General features: G+C 43.0%; 1 protein-coding gene across 3 annotated transcripts in view; it reads left to right on the top strand.

Moving 5' to 3' along the window:
• dzip1l (DAZ interacting zinc finger protein 1-like) overlaps positions 1-12,255 on the top strand; it is a 118,092-nt gene that overhangs the window by 33,452 nt on the left and 72,385 nt on the right. For all 3 annotated transcript variants that reach the window (XM_080185293.1, XM_080185295.1, XM_080185294.1), the window contains 2 exons: positions 4,696-4,726; positions 11,306-11,344. In XM_080185293.1, coding sequence (XP_080041419.1) covers positions 4,696-4,726; positions 11,306-11,344 — 70 coding nt within the window. The remainder of the gene's footprint in view (positions 1-4,695; positions 4,727-11,305; positions 11,345-12,255) is intronic.

The raw sequence follows: 12,255 nt of genomic DNA, 5'->3' as shown, positions 1-12,255 counted from the left end.
AGATTAGGTGAATGGGCAAAAGTGTGGCAGGTGGATTTCAATGTAAGCAAGAGTGAGGTTGTCCATTTTGGACTGAATGAAGTTAAATATAGTGAGTATCCAAAGAGATTTTGGGGTTTTAGGTGCATAGATTTTTAAAATGCTGTGAACAGGTACAGAAAATAATCAAGCAGGCTAATGGAATGTGGCCTTTATATCTGGAGGACTGGGGTATAGTGATGTAGAAGTTACACTGCAGTTATACAAAACCTTGGTTAGACCCCACTTGGACTACTGTGAGCAGATCTGGGCACCATACCTAGGGAAGGATATATTGGCCTTGGAGGGAGTGCAATGTAGGTTTACAAGAATGATCCCTGGACTCCACGTGTTTAATTATGAAGAGAGATGATAGAAATTTGACCTGTTTCTCTAGAATATATCTGATTTGATTTAAAATTGTCATGTACTGGGATACAGTGAGAAGTGTTGTTTCTTGCACACACTGTACAGGCAGAACATACTGTTCATAAAGTACATATGGGAAAAGAAAAAGATAAGGCGCTGAATATACTGCTGTAGTTACAGGTAGAGTGAAGAGAAACATCAGCTTAATCTATGACAGCAGGGCAGAAGCTGTTCTTGAATTTGTTAGTACATGTTTTCAGACTTTTGTATCTCTTTACTGACTGAAGAAGGTTGAAAAGTGTTTGTCCAGCGTGTGTGGGGTCCTTGATTATGCTGGTTGCTTTCCCGAGGCAGTGGGTTGTGTAGGCAAAGTCAGCGTATGGGAGGCTGTTTTGTCTGATGGACTGGGCTATGTTCACAACCCTTTGTAGTTTCTTGTGGTCTTAGAGCAGGAGCTATACCAAGCTGTGATACATCCGGATAGGATGCTTTGTGGTGCATCTGTAAAAGTTGGTAAGAATTGTCGTGGACATGCTAAATTTCCTTAGCCTTCTAAAAAAAAAGAGACATTGATGAGCTTTCTTAACTATAGCATTGGCATGGAGGGGCCAGATCACCAAAAATCTGTCCTGGAGACCAAGAAACTTTAAGGTTAAGGGATCATCTGATCAAAGTCTTCAAGATACTGGCCAGCATTTATTGCCCATTCCTAACTGTCCTTGAGAAGGGCTGGGCAATCTGTGGCTGGTTTATCCTGAGTCCTGAGTGTTACAGTCCAGACTCTAGTTGGAGAAGGTCCAGATGCTGCTTGGGCAGCCAGAGAGTTTTGTAATCCTTTCTGTATTAAGCCTTGATAAGGTGAAAAACTTGCTTGACTTCTTTGACCGATGTAAGCAAAGGGCTTGGTAAAGGTAATATAGTTGTTTAGATGGCCTTTTGGATGTAGTGCCGCATAAATGATTTGATGGAAAAATCGATGCCCATTGGATAAAAGGGGCAGTGACAGCATGGATACAAAATAGTTTCAGATGAGCGTTGCAAATCTTGATAATGTTTTATGTGAGTGTGTTCTAACTTGAAACACTGGTTCAAAGTAGTGTATATTTGTTTGGATTAATGCGAAACGCCAGCCATGTATAACCCAGTTGCGAAAACCATCCCGTGTTTATGTAAACAATTAACGGTGGCACAATGGTTAGCACTGCTGCCTCATAACGCCAAAGACCCGGGTTCGATTCCTGGCTTGGGTCAGTATCTGTGTGGAGTTTGCATGTTCTCCCTGTGTCTTCGAGGGTTTCCTCCGGGTGCTCCAGTTTTCTCCCACAGTCTGAAAGATGTGCTGGTTAGCTGCATTGACCCGAACAGGCGCCAGAATGTGGCGACTAAGGAAATTTCACAATAACTTCATTACAGCGCTAATGTAAGTCTTACCTCTGATTAATAAACTTTACTTAAAGAGCATTTATTAAAGTAAAAGAAGAGGAAAAGTTCATGTAAGAAAGACTATAATACACTATGGTATTTAAGCATATGCATGATTAAACATACACCTTTTCTCTGAGATTATTTCTTGTTCCCAAAGTGTAACCTCATTCCCAGAACTCACTGAGGCACCCCTTTATCCAAACAATATTCACTTTATATAAGTCAAATCCATTGTCACCATAGAATACAGCTTGGATGATCAGGTCTGGGAAACCATCTTTTGTTTCAGCGAAGGTTCGAACTTGTATCTTTAAGAAGAATTTCTGAAATATGCCTTAGTTGTGAATCATAGCTGAAAAACTGGCCTCTCTCTTACTTCTTTAGCTGGTAGATGTGAACTAGCGTCTTGGGTTACAGATGTAAATCTAGCCCTTCCCTCTGAGTTACTGGCAATTATACCCTTTAGTCTCTTTGATTTTTTGTATTCTGTAGACTGGCTGTCTACAGAAAAAATTGCATTTCATCATGGCTTTAGAATGCTGGCTACTGCTGTTGCTACAGTAAGACGCCTGACAACACCAGGTTTAAGCCCAACTGATTTATTTGATAGTCAAATAAATCGGTTGGACTTAAACCTGGCATTGTCAGACTTCTTACTGTGTTTACCCCAGTCCAACGCTGGCATCTCCACATCATTACTGCTGTTGCTAGGCAGATTTCTATTTGTTGCTGGGCAAACCGCCTTTTTATATTCTTGTTACTGCTGTTGCTAGGCTGATTCCTGATCCTGAAAGCAAAGTAATGGCTCATAATACCAGAGGGAAATGGATAGTGGTGTTCCCCAGGATCAGTGTTGGGACCCTGGGTATCTTTGATATATGTTCATGATCCAGACTTAGGAGTGAAGAACGTAATTTCAGTGCGTGAATGAAGAACGTAATTTCAGTGTGTAAACGAAGGACAGGATTTCAGTGCATGAATGAAGGATGTAATTTCGGTGTGCAAATGACACAAGATTTGGAAATTTAGTAAACAACGAGGCTGTAGTAACAGAGTTCAGGAAGACATAGACCAACAAATCAATTAAATCTAACACTAGGAAGTGTGATGTGATACTTTTTGGAAAAAAAGGTAAGGAGAGAGAATGTGAACAAAATCATACAATTTTAAAGTGGGTGCAGGGGAGACATTGGGGTTAACATACACAAATCTTTGAGGCTGGCTAAATTAGCTGATAAGGCTGACAAGACTCTGATAACACCCCTAACTTTATAAATAGAGGCAGAGAATACGAAAGTAAGCATGTGAAACCTTTATTAATCACTGCTTGGACCTCACCTGGACCAATTCTGGATGATGCTTTTGGAAGAACATCTGGTCCTTGGAGAGGGTGCAGGGGAGATTACCAGAATGAACCCCCAGGGATGAGGGTCTTCAGTTAGGTGGAGAGAGTAGAATCAGTGCAGCTGCTTTTAGAGCAGAGACAGTTAAGAGCAATAGTGTTCATTATTGAGAGTGTTCTTAATAGACTAGGTGGGCTGAAACTCTTTCCACTGGCAGTAGATTTGCTAACCAGAGGAGACAGATTTAAGATAATTCATAAAATAGCCTGGGGAGGTGAGAATTTATCATAATATATAGATATATGTATATATCGTAACACATAGATATATGATCTGGAATGTGCTTCCTGAAAGGGTGGTAGAGGTACATTTAATAGTCACGTTCAAAAGGGAATTGGATCAACAATTGAGGGTAAAATATAAGATGAGGAGAAAAAACAGTGGAGTGAGATTAATTAGAGAACTCCTTCAGAGCACCAGTTTAATCACAATGGACCAGATCACCTCCTTTGCTGTTGTAAGATTCTATAACTCTGAGCCCTTCCAGGTCAGAGTAAATCTCTCTCAATGTTGGCCTCATCAAACACTCTGAAGACAGCCAGAGCATAGGTTAGAGAGTAAAGCTTCCTCCACACTGTCCATCAAACACTCCCAGGGCACATGATTAGCTATATACTAATACTTCCTCTACATTGTACACCAAACACTCCCAGGGCAGATACAGCATGGGGTCAGATACAGAATAAAGCTTCCTGTACACTGTCCCATTAAACACTTCAAGGGCTGGTACAACACAGGTTAAATATAGAGTAAAGTTCCTGCCACACTGCTCCCGTCAAACAGTCTCAAGACAGGTACAGCATGGAATTAGATACAGAGTAACTATCCCTTCATGCTGCCCCATCAAATACTCGCAGTTGAGGTACAGCACGGCGTTAGGTATAGAGTAAAGCTCCCTCTGCACTGTCCAAATCTAACATTCCCACGGCTGGTATAGCACAGGGTTACACAAAGAGTAAAGTTCCCTCTACACTGTCCCCATCAAACACTCCCAGGATAGGTAATCTGAAAGACGTGCTAGTTAGGTGCATTGGCCATGCTAAATGCTCCCTAACAGGTGCTGGAGTGTGGTGACTAGAGATTTTCACAATAACTCCATTGCAGTGTTAATATAAGCCTGCTTGTGACATTAATAAATAAAGTTAAACTTAAAAGCCTGGGGTTACGTAAAGAGTAAAACTCCCTCTACATTATCTGCATCAAACGCTCCTAGGACAGGTGCAGCACATATAGATTAAAGCTTCCTCCACCCATTAAACATTCCCAGGACAGGTACAGCACAGGTTAGATACCGACTATACCTCACTATTTTGGTTGTTCACCTCACCCTCCCTTTTGAAAATGAGCTCAGTATGTAAGTTTCATACAGGGCTAGTAATCATGTGCATCGCAGAGTAATTTTTGTTGGAATGTATTTTGTTACTCCTAAAATACAGGTTATCCAACCCTAGTCATGATCTCCCTCATTGTTTTGTTACAGATCAGAAAACTTTCCTCTCGACCAGTTCAAGGTAAGAACTCTTGTTCTCTTTCTGTGCCTTTATCAATTGCTCTCTGAGTCTTGAACTTGTAATTTCCAGCCCTCTGTATGGGTGGAGGGAGGGTTAGTGCTGGGACTCAGGAGTGTTGACACCATGTCTGATCTTCCAGTCTGCATCTGTGTGCCTCCCGTTGCCCGCTTGTTGCAATAGCTGTTTCAACATTCAGAGCTGCAGCTTCCAGTCAGCAGGATACTGTATGTTTATTTATATGACCGAACACTAGAGAGCAATGTCTGCCGCTGTGGGGTTCTGTGTCTGTGGATATAGTTGTGCTTTAGCCCAAGTGTATCATATTGTACAACAGAGAGGCCCTTTGTCCCATTGTGCCAGCTCTTTAGAAACACAATCCGGTCAGTTCCACACCTCTGATTTCCCATCAGACATAGAAATAGAAGTAGGTCAGTTGGCCCATTGTGTTTGCTCCTCCATTCAATGAGATCATGACTGATCTGAATGCTAACATTCAACACCACTTTCCTGCCTTATCCCCATAACCCTTCTTGCTGCAGCTGTATAGGGCACTGGTGAGGCCGCAGCTGGAGTACTGTGCAGTTTTGGTCGCCGCACTTACGCAAGGGTATTTTGGCCTTGGAGGGAGTGCAGAGGAGGTTTACTAGGCTGATACCGAAGTTGAGGGGGTTGAGCTATGAGGAGAGGCTGAATAAACTAGGCTTGTACTTGTTAGAGTTTAGAAGAATGAGGGGAGATCTCATTGAGACACATAAGATGATGAGTGGGATGGATAGGATAGAGGTGGAGAGACTCTTCCCGCTCAGAAAGGACAGTAGGACTAGGGGGCACAGCATCAAGATAAAGGGGGGGCGGTTTAGAATGGAGTTGAGGGGGAACTTCTTCACTCAAAGGGTGGTGAATCTCTGGAATTCTCTGCCCGTTGAAGTGGTGGAGGCTGCCTCGCTAAATATTTTTAAGACACGGATTGATGGGTTTTTGATAAGCGAGGGGATTAAGGGTTATGGGGAGAGGGCGGGAATGTGGAACTGAGCCATGACAGATCAGCCATGATCTTATTGAATGGCGGGGCAGGTTCGAAGGGCTAGATGGCCTACTCCTGCTCCTATTTCTTATGTTCTTATGTTCTTATTCCTTTACTGATTAAAAATTATCTCTCTCAGCCTTGAACATAACTAAATGACCCAGCCTCTGCAGCCCTCTGCGGTAAAGAATTCCACAGAATCACTACCTCTGAGAGAAGAAATTCCTGTTCATCTCTGTCTTAAATGAGCAACCCCTTGCTCTGAGATTGTGCCCTCTGGCTGTAGACTCTCCCACAAGGGGAAACAACCTCTCAGCAACTACCCTGTCAAGCTCCCTGATGAACCTATGTGTCACAAGAAGGTTGCCTCTCATTCTTCTAAACTCCAGTTAGTATGGTGCCAATCTCCTCGACCACTCCTCATAAGAAAATCCTCCATACCCAGGATCAACTTACTGAACCTTCTGTGGACTGCCTCCAATGTTAGTATATCCCCCCCGCTTAGGTGACCAGATGTGTTCAAGGTATCACTACTATTCCAAGTAGTGCCTTGTATAGTTTTAGCAAGACGTCCTTATCTTTATACTCCATGCCCTTCAAAATAAAGGCCGCCATTCAATTTGCCTTATCTATTACCTCCTGAACTTGCATGCTAGTTTTTTGTGACTTATGCATGAGGATCCCTAAATCCCTCTGTGCTGCAACTTTCTGCATGCTTTCTCCATTTAAATAATATTCAGCTCCTTTATTCTCCCATATTCCCTATTCCTGTGAGTTCTTCTCCTTTGGATGTTTATCAACTACCCTTTTGAAGGCTATTCTTTAATACGTATCCGTCACCTATTGGGCAGTGCATTGGAAATCTCAACCACATATTGGTAAAGGGCTTTACCTCAGCTCACCTCGAGTTCTTTTGCCAACTACCCATAGACCCATAGTTGGCATCAGCCAATGGAAAGAGTTTTCCTTTCTTTACTAAAGCCACTCATGGTTTTGAAACATGTCTATCAAATATCTTGTAGCCATGTCTGATCAGAGACCAAACCCAGCTTCATCGATTGATGCACACACCCTCGTCCCTGGAATAAGCAAGTCTCTTCTGCATTCTTTCCAAAGTCTTCATGTCTTTCCTCAAGTGTGCAGGACCCAGAGTTGGGCGCAGTACCCCGGCTGAGGCCGAGTTAGTACTTTAGAAGGGTGCAGCATAACTCAGTTGTTATTGTATTCTATGCCTCATATAAAGCTCACAGTTCCAGATGTTGCGTTTACCTGTCCTTTCACCTTCAGTGATTTGTGCACAAACACTTTTTGTCCTTCTGTCTACAATTATACAATATCTCCTCCATCTTCCTGCCAAAATGTGTCTCTCACTTCCCTGTGTTGAATTTTATCCGCTGTGTCTAACCTTTCCACCAGCCTGCTATTTCCTCCTCGGAGACGACTGCAATCTTCCTCTCTGTTTACTATACCTCCAAGTCTTATGTCACCTGCACATTTTGAAATTGCACCCCCAAGTCCCAGCTATTAATGTACATTAAAAACATCAATGGGCCTGGTACTGAATTCTGGGATATTCCATTGCATTCCCCTCCACCACTCCACTCCAATCTGGAAAAAAAACTAGCCAGTTGCCTGAACTCTGCTACTCATCTCAGCCACATTTATATCCATTCTGCCATTGCCCCTTTTGTCCTATCAGTTTCAGTTTTGCCAACAAGCCCATTTTGGGTCATTGAAAGTCCAGATGCACAACATCAACTACATTGCCCCTATCCATCCTCCCTATTACCTCAATAATAACTCAATCAAGTTAGTCAAGCAAAATTCCTCTGTAGCAATCTGTGCTGACTCTACTTTGTTAATCCATGTTTATCCAAGGTTATTGTTTCTTAAAGCTCCCCAAACACCCACTGGTCTATGATTGCCAGCTTTCTCCTTCTCCACTTTGTCTGAACAAGTTTGTAACATTTACAGTTTTCCAGTCCCCTGGCACTTCCCCTGTATCTGAGGAGGATTGGATGATTGCAGCCGGATCTTCCGCATACTTCACCCTTACTTTCATCAGCATTCAGGATGATTCCCTCCACACGGTGATTTAACCACATAAGGTACTGATAGTCTTTTTAGGACAAAGCAATTGGGCGTGTTTAAAGAGGGAATACTTTGGACTCGATCCATTTCCACACGGGAGAAAAAGAGACCAAGGAAAGTCAGAGTTCCCCGGAGGACAAAGGATTTAGACAGCAGGTTAAGCGTACAAGAGGATATATGACAGATGTCATGCTGATCGTACAAGAGAGTGTCAGGCTAAATTTAAAACTACAGAGGAAACGAAATCAGGAAATAAGAAGGGAAAAATGACTCCTCTTTAACTCATCCAGGTTTTGGTATCCTTGATGTAGCCAAAGCTCTAGCAAGTTCCTCTTCCATGCTGACAATGCAAAGTACTCATTTAGTATCTCAACCAAGCCTCTGGCGTCCACCAATAGACCTCCATTGTGGTACCTAATAAGCTTTACCACACCTCTGACAACCGTTTCACTGTCAGTCTGTCAGTGGGAGATGTTTGGAATCTCTGCTATCTCAATCACCAATCTATTCTCATGCTGTCGTTTTGCCCCTCTGTAGTTTTAAATTTAGCCTGACTCTCTTTTGTGTGATCAACATGACATCTGTTATATATCTCCTTGTACGCTTATTCTGTTGTCTAAATCCTTTGTCCTCTGGGGAACTCTGACTTTCCTTGGTCTCTTTTCCTTCCGTGTGGAAATGGATCAAGTCCAAAGCATTCCCTCTTTAAACACCCCCAATTGCTTTGTCCTAATTTCTGCTTGCCAGTACTTGACTCTAGTTTATCCGGGCTAGATTCCATCTCAATTTACTGAAATTGGCCCAACTCAAGTATTTTTATCCTAGATTGCTCCTTGCTCTTCTTTGTGACTAACCTAAAACTTATGATGCTGTGATCACTATTGCCAAGATGCTCCCCCACTGTTGTCCACTTGATCCATTTAATTTCCAGGGCTGTATCCAGCAGTATCTCTTTCCTAGTTATACTGGCCAAGAGGATTTCCCTGAGCACACTTCAGAAATACTCCCCGTTCTTTATCCTTAACATAGTCACTGCCTCATTCAATGTTGTGTAATTAAAATCTACCCTTATCACTGAAGTTCTTGCATCTTTCAGTAATATCCTTGAAAATGTGCTCCTCTATCTCTATCCTACTATTTGGTAGTTCGTAAAATGCACCAGGTAACACAGTAGCCCCTAACAGACACTCCAACTCCCTCACACTGTCACTCAGTAGCACCACTCCCCAAGCACTGTGTGACTGACTATATCTCTATTGATGTTAATCCAGCTCCCTCACACTGTCACTCAGGAACCTCTCTCCCCCAGCCCCCCAACTTGTGTAACTGACTGTGTCTGTACTCCTATTAATCGAGCTGTTCCTCACTGTAAACCCCCCAACCCTGTGTTATTGACAATAGTAACCAGTACAGTTGGACCAGTACACTTCAACCTGTATTGTGAGACTTCTTACTGTGCTTACCCCATCCAATGCCAGCATCTCCACACCAGTACAGTTGTAGATACAGCTCTATCACTGTCACTCTAACTTTTCCCAGAGAATCCTGAATTAAAGACATATAAAAATAATATGTTTTAGTTTTCACCCTCAGGGGGATGACTACAGACAATGAGGGTGGTGGGAAGTCGAATTTTGAATAGCTGGATTTTCTAACCGTGGCCAGTTTGTTCTTCATTTCCTTGTTGTATTGCACCACCTAGTGAGCATTGAGCAGAATACAGATTAGAAATAAAAATCCGATAAAATATCTGGACTAGTGGGAGTGTAGGCGCTGAGCATTTTTTTTACAGAAGGTATTAGGTTTTCAGTAATTTTTAACAGCTGAATAATTTTATTAACTGGCTGGTCACAGAGAAAATCATTTATTTTTGGAAGGAAGTAGACCTCCTCATGTTATTACCACTGACTGGACTGGATCTGAGTTGAGTCTGGTTTCCTCCAGGAGCTTTCCCTGGTCAAACCTGAGAATTTTGATTGGAAGATGAAATCTTAAATGTTTAAAGTTAGATCTATTTGGTTAAACTTCCAGCTAAAACCTTGAGTTTGTAGTGATGTGAGATATGATGGACTTATGAGTTTGTTGTGGGATGTGATCCATGATTAAGCTGGGCCTAGGTGGTCTCATGAGAAGCTAATATGGTGCAGATAGCATGGGTGGGTCACAGGGAGGGGATGGGGTGTGTGTCAGGGAATGGACAGCAGAGGGTGGATGATGGGTGGCCAGCCAGGAGAGATTGGAAAGATCATAACTCAAAATCAGAAAATGCATGAAGTAACAGAAGACTTTCATTGACGTAGTGCCTTTCACAGTCTCCCAGTAAAGTACCAAAGCATCATCTTGCCTTTGATATAGGAAATGTGATCTCATAAACTGAAATGAAATAGATAGAGATCAGCTCTTTCCATTGGTGGAAGGGTTGAGAACCAGAGGACACCGATTGAAGGTGGTTAGCGAAAGAAACAGCTGCGACGTGAGGAGAAACCTTTTACACAACGAGAGGTTAGGATCTGGAATGCACTGGCTGAGTGTGTGGTGGAGGCAGATCCAATTATGAGTCCCAAAGGAAATGGGATCATTATCCGAAGCACAAAGATTTGCGGGGCTGTGGGAAAAATGCGGGTGAGTGAGATTTAGCAAATTGCTCTTGCGGAGAGCTGGCATTGTCACAACAGGCTAAAGCACCATCATTGTACTGTGTCCAGCCAGTGATTCGCTGATAGAGGTGTCGGGATCATTTTTTAATGGTGTTGATTGACAGATAAGCATTGGCCAGAGTATCAGTGGGGAAGATTTCCCCTGATATTCTTGGAATAGTACATAGTATTTGAACAGTCACTTGGAAGGGCACAACTTGAATGTTGTACTGCAAGAAAAGTTTGGTCTAGGGGACGCCGTGTGACACATGGGGGCACCATGTGGTGTTTGGGGGGGTGAGTGGGTCGGGCACTAGCAAATTGTATAGTAGAATAAACTGTTGTGAACATTTGAAATTTGGTATTTTTGCATTTGTTCTGATGAGTGCAAAATGAAATGTTTCAGCAATGTCTCTGTCAGTTTGGCAATCTTTATATACACAAGAGGACAGACAGAGCCTTGGTTTAACATCTGAAAAGACCACCTGCTTCTATCTCCATAACATCAGTGAGGGTTTCCACTGCAGTCGATTTGAGGGTAGAGATGGAGTTGGGCGATGAGGAGTGGTCTTGCTAATGGAGCTGACATGTGGTTGAAAGCAGGGAGTCTGCAGCCTGACATTCAGACTCATTGCACACGCTGAACCTTTGCAGCCGATTGGTAGGATTCTTGGTCATGTTGTGTCTCGAGTTTCTCATACAGTGGACTGGCAAGTTAAATGGAGGTCAGTGGGCAATTGTTAAGTTCTTGCTATGTTTTCAGTGTGTAATCGAGGCACTGATTAATCTGCACCATGTGACTTGTATAAATTGTTATTTGCTTTCCAGTTCCTGAGAATCAAGATTTGGAATCTGAGGAAGATGATGGTGAGTTTCGAGCAAATTTTATTCATCAACCAACCAACCGAAGCAACTGAAGCTATGAAATGAATCCCTGATCCACTGCCCCGTTGAAGGGGCCATTTTCAGATATCCCATTCACACTGAGTAAGAGGAACTTTCTTTAGCTAACATAGCCTCAATCCACACAGACCCAAGGAGACCCAGGCCCCATCCTCCACTTCTGAATTTCATTGATCTCAGAATCTGCCACAGTCCCCTTCGTTTTGGACTGCCCCTTGGTGGACAGCGCATGTGAGTGACTCTCCTGTGAAGACAGTATCAGGCTTGACTGTGATGCCTGTCACAGCGGATTAGCTGGCCAACACATTCATTGGGTTTACATTCTACAATGGAGTGAGATCACAGAGGGTGCCTGTTACCAGGAGCCATATTCCTCTTCTCATCAGCCCCTCCCCACATTCTTTCTCTCTTTCCTGCTCCTAACCTCTCTTCATCCTTCTCTCACTCTCACCATCTCCTGTTTTCTTATCACACTCTTTGTCGCTCATTCTCTCCACTTATCTATTGCTAATTCCCTCTCACCCTGTATGTTAATCAATCTGTTTCTGTCTTCCAAATTCTTCCTTTCACTTACTCTTTCACATCCTTTTTCCTCTCTCACACTCTCCACTTCTCACTCTTTATCTCTCGTACTTCACCTTTCAGAGGTCTCCAGCTGTTGAGAACTCTCACTCCCTGTACGTCTCTCAAAATCACATACTTTGCCTTTTGCACTCACTCCTTCCACCCCTCTCTGTGCTTCACACTCCTGCTTCTCAGACGCACTCATTCTCTCCACCTCTCATGATTCTCTCCCTCTCTATCTTTCACACATACTCTCCCTCTGTCCTGCACATCTCTCATCTTCTCCCTTTTCCTCCACCTCTTGTGCTCTC

Source organism: Carcharhinus amblyrhynchos, chromosome 3 (assembly GCF_965287045.1).
Source record: "Carcharhinus amblyrhynchos chromosome 3, sCarAmb.v2.hapA, whole genome shotgun sequence".
NCBI classification, from domain to species: domain Eukaryota; kingdom Metazoa; phylum Chordata; class Chondrichthyes; order Carcharhiniformes; family Carcharhinidae; genus Carcharhinus; species Carcharhinus amblyrhynchos.
Note: the sequence above shows the minus strand (reverse complement) of the source record. Positions and strands in the feature narration are given on the sequence as shown.